Source organism: Ruditapes philippinarum, unplaced genomic scaffold (genome assembly GCF_026571515.1).
Source record: "Ruditapes philippinarum isolate M1 unplaced genomic scaffold, ASM2657151v2 ctg8835_1_1_1_1, whole genome shotgun sequence".
Taxonomy (NCBI): domain Eukaryota; kingdom Metazoa; phylum Mollusca; class Bivalvia; order Venerida; family Veneridae; genus Ruditapes; species Ruditapes philippinarum.
In genome coordinates, this window is record NW_026852456.1 from 13,316 (window position 1) to 34,512 (window position 21,197).

Below are 21,197 nucleotides of genomic sequence, written 5' to 3' on the forward strand. Positions count from 1 at the left end.
CGATCACAATAGTATGAATACACATACCGGATACGGTATTTCGGTCTAACCTACGCTAAGGAACTAAACATGTAAACAAGTAGTAATTTAGTGCTGGGAGTTGTTGACAAGTTTATTTCCAATATATGTAGTAAACGTTCACCTAAAATAAGTGAATTCATAGGTAAAAAAGCAAACAATATATTTTTTATATATTTATCATTATGGTTGTAGAAACCGAAAGTACAAAAAACCAACCTGTTGACATCTAGTCAGATTTGTTTAAAATTGAACATCAGTGGGCATATTTAAATTGCAAATTCTTGTCAGACATATTTTTAAGCACAAGAGTTACCGGAACAGACATTAGATATCAAATATATCCATTTGTTTTACATTATCTTTGTTTCTTTTTACATCTGAAACCGCTAGGTAGAACTACTTTCAAAGGTTATTATAGATAATAGACGAGGCAGTTCCGATGCTCTAAAGTTTGTGCATCCCGATGTGAATATATTGTCTTTATTTTCAATTATAAAAACTTTGCAAGTCATTTTATTACCGTCATACTGCAACCAAAAATTGCTTTCAAGCCACTCAGTACGAAAAATCATTTCGGAGCATTATCATTTTGCTTGGATTTCTCAGTTGTTTCAGCAATTGCCGATTTATATTGTTGGGAAACCTCATTTGGTATAGGTGCATAGTTTTTTACGGTAGATTCTGTCACCCAATCAACGTTAACATTGTCTGTAATGAAGAATGAAATCAATCTCCGCTGCTTTTTTGCAGCAGACATTGTGAATTTATCCTGATAATGTCGTCACAATCTGAAACGTCTGAGCGCCTTTAACGTGTAAAAATCACTAAAGCGTATAAGATAAATCATGTGACCGATCAGCTGATGAAATGCTTGAATTTATAGAAAAAAAATATACTACGACGCTCGCAAAAATACGCGTCACGGAAAACGCACGACTATAATAATACCGTGTCAAATACAAAAATACTGTGTCAAAAACGCAGAAAAAGCTCTCTAGAGAAAACACTGCATTTAGTGATGTAATTAAGTGAATATGAATGAAACCAAATAAAGCTTAATACTAAGTCCTTATATATCCTGTATAATGTGCTCAAATTATTTCTTTTGCCAGAGGTCATGACCTCAAATTATTTCATCAGCAAACAGGTCAAAGACATTCCAACATGAGTTGTTTTCCTTTCATAAAATTATAATTTGAAGAAATGCCATGGTCTTGGGTATTTTAGCTTTAGCAGTCCTTAAAAGGGGCCAATCAAATAAATATGAGCAATTTTTATAAAAGATTACTATAAGAAATGCTGATTACAAAGTTTGGTGATCATCCATCATTAGTTCTGTAGAAAAAACTTTCTAAAGGTTTATATTATTTTTAGCTCCCTTGATCCCTCAAAGGGGACTATCAAATTTAATTGAGCAAATTTAATAAAAGACTACCGAAGAATGCTACTAACAAAGTTTGGTGATCATCCATCAATTGGTTCTGTAGAAGAAAATATCTACAGGATTTTCTATTTTAGGTCAAGAGACTCCTAAAAGGGGCCAATCAAATTAATATGAGCAAATTTGATAAAAGACTACCTAAGAATGTTACAGAAAAAGTTTGAGGATCATCCACCAATTGGTTCTGTAGAAGTAGATGTCTAAGTTTTTTCTATTTTTAGCTCTCTTGACCCCTAAAAGAGGCAAATTTTTATCATATTAGCAAATTTAGGTGTGATAGTCACAAAGATGCTATAGACCAAATTTGAAGTAAATCTGAAGAAGATGATTATTGACGCATGACGACAGACGACGGCCGCCGGAGTATCCCGCTTTGATCCTAATAGGTCATCCTGAGCCTTCGGCTCTGGTGAGCTAAAAAGCTCATAAATGAAATGTTTGAGAATAGGTTGGGTGTGAGATTAGGTACTTATACAAAAATAATAAACGCATAAATCAATTTAATAACCTCTTAGGCGCTGATATAAAGCAAACTGTCAGTTTACTACAGTAACTGTAAACTTACATTCTGCATACACAACTTTGGAAGATTTTGTTTATGCTACCGAAACATTTCCAAAAACGAAAATTTGTAAATTTTTGAATCCTTTTTGGAATGAGGACTCAACAGCCTCATAAATTATAACGCAGACAAAGGTGCAAAATGGTTTTAATGAACAGAGAAATATTGGTAGTGAGAGAAACTTCTATCATTATAATACAAAAATCGGATTATGTTTTTATTTACTCTTAACCGTTTAAAATAATATGTGAGCGGATACTTTTTCATCAAATTTTAAGCGAAAGAAGGGTCAATGTTTATTTAAATGCTATGCCTTTGTGTCTTTATTGCACCAGGAGGCAATCTTGTATTGAATGATCTCGATCGAAATGAAAAACTACATTATTGCACCTATACTTCAAACTGATAATTATCTAAGCGCGGTACTTGTCCAGGAAATACATATGTTAATGTTTGAGTGTGATCGGTTGACTAAAGGCATAGGTCAACGTTTTATGTGTGATTGTAAAGTATATTCTTAAATACCTGAGCGTTTGTGATATTTGACGATTGAAATTAATTGTCATTGTGATTAAAATAAATGTCTTTCGTTCTGTTAACACTGCGTTTATTTCCTATGGCAAGCTGTCACAATTGATTGCAGAAAATGTTTTATTAGTGGTGAGATAAAGAACAAATGTATTTGTTTTCAGATATTTCTTTTCTGTGAAATTCTCAAATTACATTATGTAATATAGTTTAGTATTACATCGTAATTTTCTATGAATTATTACCCTCACTTTCTACTCTTTAACTAATACTTGAAACACGCAGGAAGAAATTTTAATGTAAATTGACTAACCGTGTTAATTTGTAACAGTGGACATTGTTTTTGTCAATTATTCATGATTAATATTGTTACTATTAATTACGCTTTTGTTTAATACTTTTGATCTTCTTTTCGTCGATTAGACAACAGAGTACGCATTTATTATGTTGATTATGACTGATTTGTACATATACTTTTATTCAATGTCTGTAAATATTAATTAAGTTGTTTCATGTATCATGTTCTTCAATTTTGAAGGAAAGAAAAAAATGTTATTATCATTAAGTGTTTTTTTTATGATGCACAGGACCCCCAAACAATCGTTTACTAACAGATATCTTTTTTGTAATTTTTAATGCTTACAAAACTCAAGATTTTTTCGTTTTTAAAAGACACTGCGTTTTTGTTTCATTTTGAACCTATGTCAGATAATTTACACATAGTACGAGTCACCTACGAAATAGGACCTATCACTCCATGACACTAGCTTGATTAAAAGGAAAACTTTAAGCCTAGACAAAGTGATATTTTTATCATGACATAGTCTATGCATAATATTTATTAATAACACGATTACGCTCACTTTGATATATAAATATGAAGTTTGTGTATGTCAATATCCCACTACGTAGTCAAATTCGTCGACGTAACGAAGATAAACACATGGTTACAAAACTATAAGGCTTTAGATATATTAAAATTGCTTGTAAATGATTTTTTCCGTTTGTCAGTCATTCCGAGACTCATCACGTGTCCGTTATTTTTAGACCAAATGGAGAGATAAGCAAATTTGATAGAACATATATCAATAAATCACCGATTCTGTTTTATGGCCCCTAACATGCAGGTAACAAAACACTATCAGGTCGTGAAAATTTACTTTTGTGACATGAGGCCAGACCTCAGAAGAGTAACTTTAAATATACATCTAACAATGTAAGCGTAAATAATGCAAATAAATGTCAATTCAATCAAATAATAAATGAGAAAAGAATCCCCTAAGAACGTCCTAAACGATGCAACTGTTACAGGCTTGGATTGATTGAATTTGTACGGTACTTGAAAGTGTAAAAACCGATCACGCCCGCTAGCATTAGCCTTAGCATAATTTATTTTTTAGACAAAAAATAGTACACTTTTGAATTTAGAAACACCCACAGATGTTTTCGTACGGCGTTCATCATGGAACCTCCAATGTGACATGTGTCATTCCATAAAAAGCGGCGGCGTTTAGTCTAAAAAACATGCGTGTGCCCAAAACGTGAAATAAACAACAACAACAAAAAATAACGTACAAAGTTTTGTAATAGGGTCAGAGGCTATATAGCCAAACAGCGCTGATGTCACAATAACAAGAAGGCCAGAATGGCCATGGAATCGCTCACCTGAATATAGGCCCTTGGGCCCTGGTCAATTTTAAACCAGGGGCTTTTATTTGAACAAAATTCCGAAGAAGACGTTTCATGCTTAGTATCTTAACTCTAATTCTTTTGGGTTTTTATAAGAAGATTTGTTTTACTATACACATATAAGGACAATCAATGACCCCCGCTTCGGGACCAATAACCCAAGGGCCCTTATTTGAACAAACTTGGTAGACACCAATAAGAAGATGATTCATGCTAAGTATCTTAGCTCTAGGTCTTTGGAGTTTTTACAAGAAGATTTTAAAGTTTGTACTATATACATTAAGGAAAAATCAATGACCCCCCGGGACGGGGCCAATATTGACCCCGGGGCTTTTATTTGAACAAACTTGGTAGCCACTTATCAGACAATGTTTAATGCCAAATATTTAAGCTCCAGCTATTTTTTCAAAAGAAGTTTTTTTAAAGTTTTTTACTATATACATATAAGATCAAGCAATTACCCCCCCCCCCCGGGACGTGGCCAATATTTATCCCAGGGGTTGCCATTAAATTCTTTGAACAATTTTTAAAGGTGACCGAAAGTGGACCATTTCTGTGCAGTTTGGATGAAATTGGCTTAACGATTATGAGGAGATAAAAGTAAAAGTTTACGGACGACTGACGGACGGACGACTGACGGACGGACGGACGACTGACGGACGCCGGTCGAAAAGTGATCACAAAAGCTAACCATGTCACTTTGTGACAGGTGAGCTAAAGCAAGAAAACAATAAGCGAGCTGGGCATTTTTTTATATCCTTCTTTATCTCTTTTATATTGTTAGGCTTCATAACCTCTGATGCCCTTGAAAACCTCTCTTTTTCTTTCTTTAAGGCTCACTCATTATTTTACTTTTGGACAAAACTCCGCTTTTCGTTTAATTAAAAGGTATGTTACAATAAAAAAATCAATGAAAAGTGCTGTATGAACTCTGCCGATGTTTCTTTGATAATATAGATTTTGCATTTTTACTGTTCCAATCTTGATTTCTTCATATTCGATTACTGTCCAGGCTCTGTTAGTCAGAGCCTCTCACATTTTCAATCTTGCCGTTTTCGTTGACCTTTGGAGGTTTTGTTTCATTTTCAAATATAACATAAAATGAAAAAAGCAAAGTCCCCATAGAGCACAAAACGGAAAAAATGAAACTTTTGCAGGCTCGGTTTTGTGGAGTCTGTTAATTGACGGTAATATAACATGCACATTACCGTACATGCTCCTCTAGCACCGGCTTAGTCAGAATACAATATTCAAATATGAAAAGAGTTAATTTTAGAATTTTGGAACATCCGTAGATGTGATCATTCTGTAGTTTTCATTGAACCTTCAATGTGACACGTTAGAGCTATACCATGAAAACGGTGTATGGTCCCCAATTAAAGAATACATATGCCTTGAACGAGAAAACAGTTGGCGGGAAAAATAAAATGGAATATACCAAAAGATAAACTGAAAATATACACTTAAATTTTGATGTAAATACTTATTATAAGTAAAAAGCACCTAGCATTTTTAATAATATTTGTATTGAGTCGCATGTAGCATGCTACAAAAATGAAATTTCCGCAAATAAACCAGTACCTTATATTCATATTCCTCATCATCTAGATCACTCATTTCAATTTCGTTGATTCTGCTGTAATGATTCTTATCTTCATAATACAAGGAAGTATTGTCCGGTATTGCTGGTAATTTACCTGCAAGATCAATTTAAAGCAGTGATAGAGCGCAAAATCTAGCTCAAAACAGGTAAAATATATAAAAAAAGATCGTGACTTTACACTAAAATACAAATCAAAGGATAATAGCTTTAGCTTATAAAGCCGGAACAAGTACTTAAGCTATTCACCATTTCAAAACTGCTATTTTAAATATTTACAGAACAAAACTGAAGTCTCGCAAAAAGTGATTCATACCTTAATGTTTAACAAATTAATAAGTCTGAAGCAAATTTGAACTCGACCTGTATTTCATGAAGTTTCTATATCGGAGTACCAATAATTATTACAATAAATTTCCTTGTTTATTTCTATCTATCTATCTTTCTTAGAGTCAAACCCCTGCTGGGGACCTAGACTTGACGCGCGTCAACTGACAAGAAGGTTAGTGAAAGAGCTGAAATAAAAGAATATAAAAGTAATAGAAATGAGTATATTGTTAAAAACAGGTTAAAAACAGAAAAAGTTATTTCTATAGAGACGTAGGTTCAATCCGGCTTACAGCCAGACTGAACTCAGGGCCAGACAAATTAATGATATCAGGTGGTAAAACATTCCAGTGGACTATTGTTCTCCGGAAAAATGAATATTTATAGTAATCAGTTTTAGTTTGGACTTGCTAAAATGCATAGAGATGGTATGTTCTAGATGATCTTGTAAGAGAGATGATATACTTTGGGAAAGGGATAGCCACCTGGTCATGTAAGACCAGGCGTTGGTCAATACGCGGAAGGTCAAGGCGCCTTCTTTGAAGGGAACTCAACATGTCAGTGACACTTGACATACGGCCGAAGTAATGTTTGGCCCACCTAGCAGCCTTTCTCTGGACGGACTCTATCTGATCAAAGACAGTTCCTGTGTAGGGGGACCAGACCGTGGAGCTGTACTTGAGCTGGGGCCTGACAAGTGTCTTGTATGCGGTTGACTTTAACCTTTCTGAGTGAACTTTGGTGTTTCGGCGTAGTAAACCAAGTGTTTGATTCGCCTTTGTTGTAATGTTGTTTATGTGTTTGTTCCATGTTAGATCATTTGATATTGTTATGCCAAGGTATTTTGCAGATGAAACTGTTTCTAATATGGTGTTATGTAGGAGGTATTGTGTTGGAATGACAGAATTTCGATTTGTAATTTGGATAACCCGGCAAATTGATGGATTAAATTGGATGTCCCATTTTGTCACCCATTGTTCAAGTCGGTGTAAGTCATGTTGCTGACTTAAGAGGATTGGACATATTCAGAAAGGTCATTGATGTATTAAAGAAATAAAAGATGTCCGAGGACCGAGCCCAAGCACCGGTGGAGACTGGTATGGAGCTTGATGTGGAGCCATTTACAACCACGGATTGCGACCTATTATCAAGAAAACCTTTTTATCCATTTAAGATTTGACCCTTTATACCGTAGAATTGCAGCTTATACAGTTCTTCATGGTTGACTGTATCAAAGGCTTTAGAGAAATCAAGAGGGAGATTAAGCCTTGTTCTCAAAAACCATGCTGCAATTCATAGAACAAGCTTGATCTAGTAAAGTGCTTTGTTTTACTGGAGGAGACAATGTGTTCGAGGGTTTTACACAAGATACAGGTAAGAGAGATAGGGCGATAGTTGGCTGAGTCTGACTTGCTACCTTTTTTAAAGACAGGGGCGAAAATTTGTCTGATAGAGTGCTGGACTGCAGACAGTTCTGGAAGAGTTTGGACACTATAGGCGCTAATTCTTTATTGGTGTTTTTGAGCACAATGGGTCTAATTTGATCAGGTCCTGCAGCTTCATGGGGGTTGAGGTTATTTTTAAAGCTTCTCAACACCTTTAACAGAGATATAGATATCACGCATTGGGTTATGGGGGCTAAATGATGTTTAGGAAACCTCTCTTCCTGTTTCTGACTGATCCTGTTCCTTAATATATGCCAGGAATTTAAGAAAAACAGGTATATAGAGTAAAATCATTTGTAAAATATTACCTTCGTAAACAAAAAGAGAGGAGATAGTAGGAAATATTAACAAAATTTGAGATAATCTGTTTATGATCAAATGACCTTTATGTAAAAAATATACTTACACTCAATAAACTTTTTTTATAACAATAACATATATCTTGAACCTAGATGTCCAACGAAAATCCAAAGCTTGGCATCTTCATAAGCTTGCTCATTCCAAGACTTATTATATTACAATATTTCTTTCCTAGCTCTAGTTACCGTTCGGAAACCATTTGTATTCATTTTAAGTATCAGTGACCTTGATCCTGACCCAAGGGGTCCAAAAGCAACCCAAGCTAGGTCTGCACATAAACAATATTTGAAACAATGTCTCATTTCAAAATCTATTTGTTTTTGTATTTAAAACAATTTTTCTATTTCTATTACAGTGACCTTGACCCCAGGGGTTCTACAGCAATCCAAATTGGAATCTTCAAATACGCTTGCTTTAATTAATGTTGATTTCTGTATCTTATTCTTACTTCTAGCTATATATCGGACATCATTTGTTTTAGTTTTAGTAAAAGAGACGTTGAGCCAAGAGGGTCCAAAAGCAGTTCAATCTGAGGTCTTCATACAAGCTTGCTTTATCCCACGTTTGCTTACTCTATCTATCGTTCCGGAAACAATTTTTCCTTTTTTTATTGCCAGTTATCTTGACCCCAGTGCATCATGAAGCAATCCTCATTTGGACCTTAAATTTAGCTTGCTATATACTAAGATTGATCATAATATCTCATTGCTTCCGAAAACAATCTTTTCTAAGTTACAGTGACCATAACCGAAAACTAGTTATGCTAGTTGTAGACCGAACCTTAAATGATGTCAGTATTTATTATTTGGCTACAAAGTAAGTCAACGTGAAAAACTTAATTTGAACAACTTTAAAAACATTTTGATGGAAATGCTTCAAGTGTAAATATTTAGATAATTGAACTACCACTTTCATTAAAAAATTAAATATATAAGTAAAGCTAATTATAAACTGGCATTTAGGATCATTTCCTCAAAAGTAACTTACTAAGTCCGTATATTGACTATCTGATAACATTTAGATATTGGCTGTTAAAATACTACACGGTAAAGCTACGCGGCCCAAGCTCCATCGTCATATATAGCTCTCGAACATATCATTTTCTTAAGTCAAATATGAATCAATTCGATACAAAATTACGGAAGTCACTACGAACCCACATAAAACAAAGACGGCAGCTCAAGGAACATTTAAGGACAGTTTTAGGAATTAAAGTCTTTGTAAAAGTAAGTTAATCAGATGACAATTAATTAACATCCATTGATAATTTCAAGTGAACATAATGAATGCTACAAAAATTATGCGTAAAGTTATAATCTTGCTTGAGAAATATAAATATGAAAAACAATAAAAAATGTATATGTTACTTTGCATAGAAGTTTAATATATAATTGACAATATAATCATGTAAAAGTTTTTTTTATAAATTACTATAACTATTCTGATGAACTATACTATATTATTTAATGAAAATCATGAAACTTTTTCTATGAAAAAATCTAAATATATAATAAACAATAATGACATGACTCTATAGATTCTTCAATCTATAGGAGTCAACTTTGTCAGTCGATCAGTACGTGGGTCTTTCCAGATCATGGCAAGACTTTGGATTGAACAATTGCAATCAAACTAGGTATATAACCACCTTATATGGAAACATCGTTTGAAATTGGGGTCAATGTTAAGGCCACTGTAATTTTAAAAAGAAAAATGATTTCCGGAAAATACCAAAAGAATTGAGATATTGTAATCAAACTTGGTATGTAGCAAGCTGATATGAGGACCCTGGTTTGGATTGTTTTTGACCCTTTTTATCATGGTTAAATTCAATGTTACTTAAAAAGTTTTCAGATGATAACTAGAGTAAGCAAAGATATATTGTTATCTAACTTTGTGTGAAGCAAGCTTATATGATGGCAACCCCCTGTTGTATTTGCTTTTGCAGCTCCTGGGGGTCAATGTCAAAATCATTATTACCAAAAAATATTTTCGGCAGATAAGAAAAGTAAGAATGGGATATTGTAATAAAACTTGGCATATAGCAAGCTTATGATCACGAAGAGACTTCATCGGGACTGTTGTTGGAACCCCTAGGTTCAAAAGCAAGAAAACTGTTACTAAAAATAGAGAAATGGTTTGTAGATGATGACTAGATGAGATAGAATGACATATTGTAATAAGACTCGGCATGTAACAAGTTTAAGAAGATACTTACGTTCCTGTTGGACCCCCTAGGATTAGGATGAAGGTCATTGTTACAAAAGATAGAAAAAACGGTTTCTGGACGAAAACAACAGTAAGGAAATAGATATTATAATCAGACTTGGCATATATAGCAAGCTTGTATTGAGACCTAGCTTGGGATGGCTTAATGACGCTCTCGGTAAAGTTAAAAATAGTTTCCAGATTATAGCTTGAGTAAAGAAAAAGCAATTATAATCAAACTTAGAATATAACAAATGTATGTGAATATATTGCTTGGAACTGATCTAGGACAACATGGAGTTGAGGTCAAGATCACTGTTTTTGAAATAGAAACGGACGTTAATTAGAGCTAGAAATGAGATATTGTTATTAACTTTTTTATGTAGAGTTATTGCTTGACATTGCTTTATATTTCTTTAGATCAAAGACAACGTCACTGTTACTAAAATCATAAAGTTAAGGGATGTTTTAAAGTCTTTCTTAAATAGGGAGATTTTTTAAATAGAGAATGATCAATTAAGTTTTTAAAGCGGGTTGGGAAGTGTAACATTTGTATATATATTTCAAATATTTTGCGTAGAAACAACAATTTTGCTCGTGCGATTTGTTATCTGAATGCTATCATTTGTATTTTTACATTAATAAATAGGAAATAATGTTATTAAAGTATAGTTATTATAAATTAATAAGCGTTTGCTCATTTCTGAAAAAGAAGTTTTAATTAAGAAAATGTCAATAATTCATAACTCATACGGTATTTCTAGCTTAAATTTTGAAGGTGTCCTTAAAGGTATTTAACTTTCCTATGTTGACAATTTTACAGTTCAATATCGTCACATTTGATGGAAATAAAAAGAAGTAATACTTTTTTGTTCACAGATTAAACAACATAGAATGCAGGTCTAGCAGGAATTTTGCTTCCACCTATGTTTCACATAATTTCGTCCCTTCTTGACTTTTTATATAAAATAATTACCTTCCGTTTTCAAATGATTATCCCAAAGATAATCCCAAAGATTATCCCAAGACAAAATTTTGTAATAATTGTTATACATAAAGTTTCATGTTTATACTATATTATGCAGATTTTATTCAAATATGGCTATTTTTCTACATATTTATCCTATATTTAAGAGATAATGGTTAACAGGTGACATAGGCAATAAATGTAACAATTATAAGTACACAGATGAAACATTATAAAAAATAGGTCGAGTCACATTTTGTTTCAGACAAATTATATTTCAAACAGTTAAGGTGACGGGAGGTGCTATTCATCACCTATTTAAGTGATATTCCTAGTTATATTACGAGGTCTCTCCAATATTTTTTCTAAACAGAATGGCCAATTCGAACTATTGTTTAGGAAGAGATCATTTTTATAGATCCTGTAACACAACACATTTTATGTTCCAAAATGCATTATTTATAAAGATATTACCGAATTTAACATTTCATATAGATAAAGGGAGGTAATAAGATTTTTATTTTCTATCTAGTCTACGTCAAATTTTCAAATTAGAAATGACCAAAAAAAAAAACAAAAAAATTTTTTTATAATGTGACATTCGAATATGATAGAGAAAAACAGAATCCAAAAATAAAGCCAAAATGCGGTAAAATTGAAATTGCTGCAGGTCATTTATTAGTTAAGGGAATGGCCTATTTGATTTTTGGATGTCTTTTCCACATATTTATTATGACAAATAAAGATAAAAAGCAATTAAAATTGAACAAGGCAGTCTGAAGGACAACTAAATGCCTTTCAGCAGCGGACAAAAATGTGTACTTCTTGACCTTTAACTAACCATTACATTGATGTTGTGCCATGCTTTTTATAAGCACAAAGGCTTGTGATAGTATTTTGTGCCAAGATATTTAAAATCTACCATAAAATCAAAACGTTATGCAGAACATTTAAGCTTGACCTTTGGGATAGCAACCTGGATGTTGGGTTCTGCACATCGTGTGAGGATGGTGATCATTTCTGCCAAGTTACATGAAAACATTGCTGGGGTTAAAGTATTATGAAGCGAACACGAAATGTACATTTGTAACACTTGACCTTTAAGTGTGACCTTGGCCTTGGGGGGTAGAAACCAAATTGTTGCGCTCTGCACATTGTCTCATAATGGTGGTCACTTGTACTAAGATATTTTATTTTTTCTATCCTTTAAAAGTAATTTAGCGGTCACGAAATATACAGTTTTAACACTTGACCTTTAAGTGTGACCTTGAACTTGGGCGGAGCAATCCAATTATTACGCTCTGAACATCGTCTCACGATTCGTGGTCACTTGTGCCAAGTTGTTTAAACAATATTTCAGCTGTTTAAAAAGTATCGAGGAGATACTAAATGTAGAACATTCAACATTTGACCTTTAAGTGTGAACTTGACCTTTGGGAAGCAACAACTTTATAGCGCTCTACAAATTGTTTGGGAACCCAGCAAGCGCCTCTTGTTCGCCCAGACGGACTGACGGTAGGACATAGGCCATTCCTTTGATTCCCTCCTCGTAATGCCACAGGGGATTTAAAATATATGACAAATGTTTCTGGATAACAATAGCAACAGGATTTGGAACGGCATAATGACTGTAACAATAGGTCGAAGATTTTTTCTTTGAAAAGAATGCATTGAAAAATAGAAGTTTTAATAACATGAAACGAAAAAAGATCTACCTTTGTGGTTTTAATGATGTTTGCCAAAAACAATTAAAACAATGTCTATCACAAACCATGAAGAAGAAGGGATACATTCAGGAACGTCAATGACTGTCGTCATGCACGAAAGCTTGTTACAATTTAAAGGGAAAGACAAGGTTAAAATAAAAACTTGATTTCAGAAAAAGAATACTATAAATAATAAGTCTGCAAATTTTCTGCCGCCAAATAATAATATTAAACGAATGATAACAAAATTTAAATCGCTAAATCACCGATTTCTACAAATCGGTAAGCGCGGCCATGTTTGTGTATTGGCCGTATAAAAACAGGTGCGCGTGATGTCATTTCCCCACATCTTTTAGATTCATCATAAATCTAGTTGAATCGTAAGGAAATATTAATATAATAAAGTATTGATCAGACAATTTAATTTTCACGGGAGGTGTACAGGAGATTTTTTATGGTTCAAAATACGTAACAATATCAAAAAAAAAAATAATAATAAAAAATAAAGAAACGTACGGCTAGCCAAAAGTTCTAGCCGTACGTGAGTCACGAACGACTAGCCAGGACGCACTGTATTGTCTAGCCGTACGGCAATTTTCAAAATTATATGTTGAACGTTATAAAATTGTTGATTTTCATGCTTATCATTTGTTGTTTAATTTGTATGAATTATTCAATCATTTTTGTTAATTTTAAGCACATGGATCGAATAAAAAATGATCGGAGTGGAATAAATAAATAAAAAGAACATTGAATGGGAAAAAACGGTGAAATGCAAAAATAATTATATAATTTTCAAAACAGTAGATAAATATCGAACATAAAAGCACAGTCAATCAATTAATTAGCCTTAATTAAAACCTATCCAGGGACTGACAATAGAATTTTAGAATGCCTTTCACGGAACATGCAAACTTTCCTTGATACAGTACCGTCGGTAATTGTCGCAATTATTAAGAGCCTAACAACAATCATTTTCAGTGTTTGTTGTTGTTGTTTTTTTTTTCCATATAAAAGGTGTCGAAAATTAAACTTAATGAAACAAAAAAGGATTATTATCAAAAAATTGTAAACTATTTCAATTGGTGTAAATGCAAGCAAAGGCTATTTTTTCTCGACATCTTGCGATGACAAAGATCGATATATATAGCGATCAAGGCGATTAATCTCTAAAAAGTTAACATCCAAAGACAATTAATGCTGTTTCTTGGTTAAAATCCTCGCTTAAAGTCATAAAATAACATATGCATTTTCGACTTCCATAAAATTTTGAAAAGTGCCGTACGGCTAGCCAATACAGCGTGTCCTTGCTAGTCGTACGTGACTCAAGTACGGCTAAAACTTTTGGCTAGCCGTACGAGCCCGTACGCTAGCCACTTCCATTATAAAAAACCCTACTAAAACGTGTTCTTAATAGTACATATAATTATTTTTCTGCAGTTTGATTCTGACTTTCAAATTTAAAGGTGTGAACATATGTTATAATTGATGTACACATTTCAAAAATATCAGCAACTGTTTTGAAAAGTAAATTGTTAACATGTCTGTCAACGTATGTTGCTGCGCATCGTAATCGTAGCCTAATATTAACTGCAGGCAAATCATTTTTATTGGCTGCTCAAAAATCTAATTTGCATAATTTATTCACACAATTGCTGGTTCTTACTACTTATGTCTAATACTGCGCATTGTCCATTTTAATTGTTCCTAATTTGCACCAAATGCTCCTGTCACACTGTGTACTGACGATTTTTATTGCTCCTTGTATGCCTCTGTGCCGACAGACCTTTTGATCATGCACAATGTTGCCCTAATTGGTTAATCACCCTTGTCAAATATTCTAATGACGAAATAGACATCTATTTTTTACGCTTCATCAGTGAACTGAATGACCTTAGGGGGATTTCGGTTCCACACCTGTCAAATTGTACTGTAGTAAATTACAGCACGTCATAAAATAGCAACACATTTTTTTTCAGTTCCCAATAATCATTTTAAATATTAAGTAGATTTATGATTTTTTTGTTTTATGGATTAAATTTACGGTAGAAGAAATGCGTATCTGTCGGGGAAAGGAATTTGGTAAGTAGATAACGTGGAAAAAAAGCTTTGGGGAACTGGATAAACCCGAGAATATGCGTAATTATAGGGGAATGGGCAACCTGTTGCTGTTGGTACCAGTTTTGACTGGGTGCCTAAATAACTTTACGGACAGTTTTTGTTTTCATACGATATAAGTCTGGCTGCCGATTTTTCCTGCGCCTTTCTCATTTTTAGCGTCAATGGCGGAAGATCGCGTCCTCAGCATATTGGATTTAGTTGATATTTTACTTGAAAAAAGATATATGACCGGCGATGTACCCTATTTGGACAGCTTGTCTTGCGAAATTAAGTACAAAATAAAAGGAATATATCGTCAATTTGAAGAAGTTTCTCATAGTACCCAAAGTAAATTGATGGTTTATCTTTGAAATTAAGCAGTCATTGCTTAAATCATGTGGTGGGATCATCAGCAAGCTTGAGTATCGGGCAAATGATAATTAATGTCGCGGCGTCTTCAATTAATTAATTAAAGCAATTCAGTTCCATATGATGTTTTCATAAATAATATATAATGTACGCAATTAAATTAATAAGTTCTTCATCAAGATATATTTCAGTTGTACCAGCGTGTACAACAATACCGGAAGTGGGTATTACACGTCACAATCTCGGTCTCGTCTGTCTCGCGAGAATGACAGAACGCCAAAATGGCGGCGCCCATGAACTTATTTCTCAAGTAAAAAATAGTGTCTTTAAACACGAATTTCTCTCTTATAGGGTTGATGTCAATAGGGAAACTGTCATGGTTCCTCATTTTAAATGATGAATATTTATATTAGACAGACATCAATCCATCCATTCTTATTCCTTTAATATATCCACAAGAAAATAATTTTTCCGATTCCAACAAAGTTGTGGTTAATTATATAATTGCACATATACGTTTTAGACGTCATTGTGTACGCAAAAACTACAAACGCAAATGACAAAAAATGTACATGTACATGTATATGTATTTAACCATAGTTTAAGGCTTTAAATGGTAAGACAAGGACTTTTAAATACATTTAAAGAAATGTATCTAGGTCATAAATGCAAACAGAACTGTTAACAAAAACAAAAAAAGGCTTTTTGCACAATGATTCCCCTCCTCACAACACAACATCGTTCATTTGCACCACTTCATATTAGAGCTTCCATGAATGCTATATTGTTGAATTAACAGACATCTTTTCTGAATGTTTAAATTATTTAAAAAGTCAAATTTACCATGTCGTTTTAGAGTTTGCCCCTTTGCTTCTGTCCAGATGACTGTTTCCTTGACAATGATTGGTGAAGTCTTCGCATAAACACTGTCAGGTTTCTTTTTTATCCAGACATCCTAATTTTTTTTATTAATTTCGACATTTAGTATATTAACAAATATATCACTAAAATAAAAAAAATGCTACAGCTACATATTGTTAACAAATGTAAACTTTTACTTGTCTTTCAAAAAAATATTGTCTCAAAAGCTATTTTCAAACGAAATAGTTGGTCTTCAATAATATAGTCTTGTGCTACAAGAGCTAACTTTGAAGTCACTAGAACGTTCACCGATGATAATAGAATAAAATTGAAAGAAAATTTACGTAAATGAGAAAGATTGCTATCCATCTTAAGCATTGTGTGAAATTGTTAAAACCTAACTAATTCTTTAGTTGAAATGGAATGAATAAACCAAGAAAAGCCAAAGGTAACAAGAAACAAGTTAAGCAACTTTCAATCCATCACAAAATAGTCTATAGCGCCAAGCATAGAAATAAACACCATAAAATACCACAATCAAAAATAAGATAAGGTACACTGATTTGATAATTATACATAATTATATTAATTAGTGCAAATGTGAAATTAAGCTAGAACAGTACAAGACCTCTCTAGAAAACCACCAAAGAGTATCATATTGTCAGTCACAATATCTTTCATCATTTAGATTATACAGTGTAACTTCTGAAAACCGGAAACCTTTGGGACTGGCCAAAAATTTTGTTTGGAAATTGGAAATTTCTGGAATTCAGTGGTTCAGGATTATCTGAACAATTAGAAACATTTAACATCAATTGGGTAAGTAAAACATGATGCAATATATATGAAGCTTCTTAAATTCATAAACTGATAAAATTATTAGACTAAAAAGGTTTATAACTGTTAATATATGAATTTCATCATCACTTTTTAATGAATTTGTTGATTCAATAATTTTAAATATGACAATTTATCCTTTAAAATTAGTATATTTCATATAGTACATGTGTGTCCTGCTATTTACCTTTAATCTTTGTTTTTCATCACATTTTACTTCTCAGTATTTCTAGTTTCACACTTTAATCAAGTGTTACACATGCTTGACAGGTTATGATTCTAATAGGTGTCAAGATGAAAAGTAACTTCTACTTGAAGGTACTGACATTTTGAAGATTTTACAATCACATGTATCACATTCCTTCATACCTTTTTCAATTTCTTGATTTTGGAAGAAAATTTGAATTGATATATACCAAATTTTACCAATAAAATCGTTCTGAATTCAGAAATTAAAGTTCCGTAATTCAGAGGTATTTAATTACAAAAAATACTGGAGAAAATTCAGGACCCTGACAATTGTTCGGGTTTAAGAAGATTCCTGATTTTAGAAGTTCCGTTATTCGGAAGTAACACTGTACTAATTAAAAAGTTATTAAAGGTAGAAGTTTTGAAAAAAAAAACATAGTGAAATATGAGCGGAATGAAATAACAATAAATTTTAACTTACCTTCTTACGACCCACATTTACCATGCCTAAGTAACTAAAAATAACTTAAAATAGACTCAAACATTCTTCACAATGTTGAAGAAGATGTTCCTCTGTGGACTTACAATACCACAGAAGCTAATAGTGGCCACTCAACTTTAAAAAAATCACCAGATTCGGCTGACAATTTGAAGGACTATTTTCATAATTCTAATATAATAAGGAGAGCAAGAAGGTTTTATCCATATTTACACGGACTGTTCTTAAGATGTGTGTAGGTTCAACTTTCTATAAAAATCATTTTGCATCTAGAATGAGAATAGCACGACTTTATGTATTTATACATACTGCTTAAGCTAAAGCTATTTATTTATCCTTTTCATACATTAGTTTTTTTTCAGATTCACTCTCTGTGTTATTATCATTTAAATTTCGAAAATCATATGATATCATAATAAAAAAACGTTCTATTGATTCAGGATATGTTAAAAAACCGAGTCAGTGAAATTATGGCAGTTTCTGAAATAGGGAAAAACAAAAATCCTAAAGAGACACAAACACGGCAAAATTAAAAATGTTGCAGGCTCGGTTTATTGAGCCTGTTAATTGACGGAACTGAAACGTACAAGTTACGATTCACGCACCCTTAACACCGGCTAAAGCAGAATTCAACATTTAAACACGAAAGTGGTGAAATTTTGAATTAAGAAACAAACATTCGCTGATGTATTCTTATGCCGGTTATTCTGGAACCTTCAATGTTACACGTTAGTGCCATTCCATGAAAAGCGGCAATTTGTCCAAAAGTAAAAAAAAAAAAAATAACAGAAAAAAAAATTATTACAATAATTTTACCTATTTCTGAAGCCTATTCGATACATATATTCAACTTTTCTAAAACACTAACGTATAGTGAAGGGGACTATATACTCTATATACTCACATACTCAAAAGGTTTACTTTTGTCTTTTATTTTTAGCTTAAGTGTTTCTTGACCGAAAAATCTTAGAGGTCTTAAATGGGCTAGCGTTGAACAATCTCATCTATTAACACAGTCAATTAACGCCCCTTTAAAATATACTGTGCTCATTCTTAAGTAAAATATTGTTATCAAAGAAATTTATTGAAATCTATAAGACTCTTCATGAATATGTCTAATTTGAATAAAAGAATATATAAATTCTGAATGGAAAGCTGCATTACCTATCACATGTCAAATAAGGTTGGTCCTTTCTTAAAAAAAAACTGGTAGTTTTTGAATGATAGTATCTATTCATATTGTGACTATTTAAAGTGTGTAGAGTTTTAAACATAACATATTTACTTCGTGTGAAGTCAAAACATGTTTATTTTATTTCAACAAAGAGATTGTGTAGCATTTATTATTATTTTCTGATTTCAAATTTGAGCATAGTATATCCTTAATTATAGTTTGCAATGGAAATGTAACTGTCAATCATTTCCTATTGAATTTGCCGCGATGTTCCACACGTTCGTGACAGAAAAATGTTCATTGCAAGCTATATAAATGGAGAATTGGTAAGAATATGTAACTTTGCATGCTCGATTCTATATTTAAGAAGAAGGAAAACATAATCAGGCCTTTTCAATTGGCAAAAACAATAACAACAACAACACACAGAAAAAATATGGAGAGTGAATCTGAAAAATTAATTCATAATCAATGTCATGCTGTAAATTGTATGACACTGCTGGATCAATGGCCTTCCATTCTGCAGTGAATATTGATGCATTATCAATACTTTCGTTGACTGGTCAAAATACACTTGCATATGACATATCATTCAAGAGAAACATAACGAAAAATAACAAAATATTTATTGATAAAATATTAATTAAACTGATTTCCCTAAGAAAAAAGAATTTGAAAATACTTACATCTGGCCTCCGTACACCATAAATGCTCTGAAATAAATAATAATGATAATAATGCGATTTAAGTTTTCAAATTTTTTTAAAACTACCTTTCATAAAATGCCATCATCAAACTACGCTACAATACCACTTCCAAACTTGTGCATATATCTTAATGTACACAGCACTGTGTTGTTAAATTAGTATACGAGCTGTTGTCAGGACAAAGTTACAAAGGTCAATATGATGCAAATGTTTTGCGTTGTTTGGCACTTCACATTACTTCCATAGGATATGCCATCCCTTTGCTTCAAGCTACAACCTCCTTACTTTGAAATTTTACTTGGATATAACAGGAGCACCTTCTATATTTCCGATTGATTATCCTTGATGGTAACTAAGTTTAAAATTCCAAATTTCATATATGATAGTTAGCACGTATGCTTAGTAATAATTTATGATTATATTTTGTGAAACGAATAGTAACGAAAAGGTTAAACTATATTCTGAGTTGAATTAAGTGGCCCTTTTAAAGAAAAATATCAAAAAGTGAAATTCAAATAAATGCATTTCAATTTCAAGCATCAGCAAGTATTCTTAGTGTAAGTACATAAAAGGTTCTTTAGGTTTGGTAAAAAAATAATTAATCCGAAAATAAAAAAGGAAAAGGAAAACAAACTGATTTGAGGTTTACATACCCTACACGTTTCTGATAGTAAAACTAATAACCTATAGCAGAAAGGACTAACTACTTGACATTTTCCTTAAATATTTCACGAGCTTTCGTACAAAAAAAATGTTATCGTTTTTACGATGTTTAAGTTTTGAGTATAACAAATAAAATTTAAATAATGATAGATTTATTTGCATATACACACCAGTAAACTTAAATGTACATAATATAACATATCAAATTTCAGCTAAATTATATACTTCTTATAAATAAATATACAATAACATCATACAAACAAAACCTATCACATTTAACATCATATGTTCCTACCATGTTTGCTTCCATTCCTTTAAAGTCACATTGTGTATTGTCTCTGAACCTGGTAAAGAGTTCCAAGTGTCTGTACAATTTTATAATAAAAAGTACTGGCATCCATCCTATTATGAACTTTAAGAATATAATAATTGCTCAAACTATTCGCTACATTATGACAGTTAAGAAAACTGGATTGCTTTGGAAAATTATTATGTATGCAGGTAGGACAATTATCATAAAATATTGTAGTCCCAGCTGCATATACTCTTATCATAACATGTTTTGCAACAGCTTCAACCCTAAGTGATATTCTAGGCGAGTAATCAAGAATCAATGTTACAACTTTATTGTGACATATTTGAAGTCTATTTTTAACCCATTCTACAAACTATAACACTATAAAGAGCAGAATAATAAAAACTGCATTGAACCAAAACTTAAGATTGTATATATAAATTTAATTATAGAGTAACTATAAATTAAATCCGCCAGCATGCAGCATAATTATACGCTTCATAAAATATTTGTATTCGTGACAGGTTTAGAAATTGTATAATTTAAACAGAATATCGTACTTATAAAAATAATACTTACATCCTGCCAGTATTTGTCATAACGGTTCTGAAAATAAAAGAAAAAACACAGTGTAAAATTAACTTTTGTA

General features: G+C 32.4%; 1 protein-coding gene across 1 annotated transcript in view; it reads right to left on the reverse strand.

Annotated features, from left to right (window-relative positions):
* LOC132712918 (uncharacterized) overlaps positions 1 to 17,988 on the reverse strand; it is a gene marked incomplete at its 3' end in the record, with an annotated part of 30,954 nt that extends 12,966 nt beyond the window's left edge. The window contains 3 exon segments of the mRNA XM_060695357.1: positions 5,823 to 5,938; positions 16,167 to 16,278; positions 17,692 to 17,988. Coding sequence (XP_060551340.1) covers positions 5,823 to 5,938; positions 16,167 to 16,278; positions 17,692 to 17,715 — 252 coding nt within the window.
* Positions 17,989 to 21,197: the final 3,209 nt, after the last annotated feature.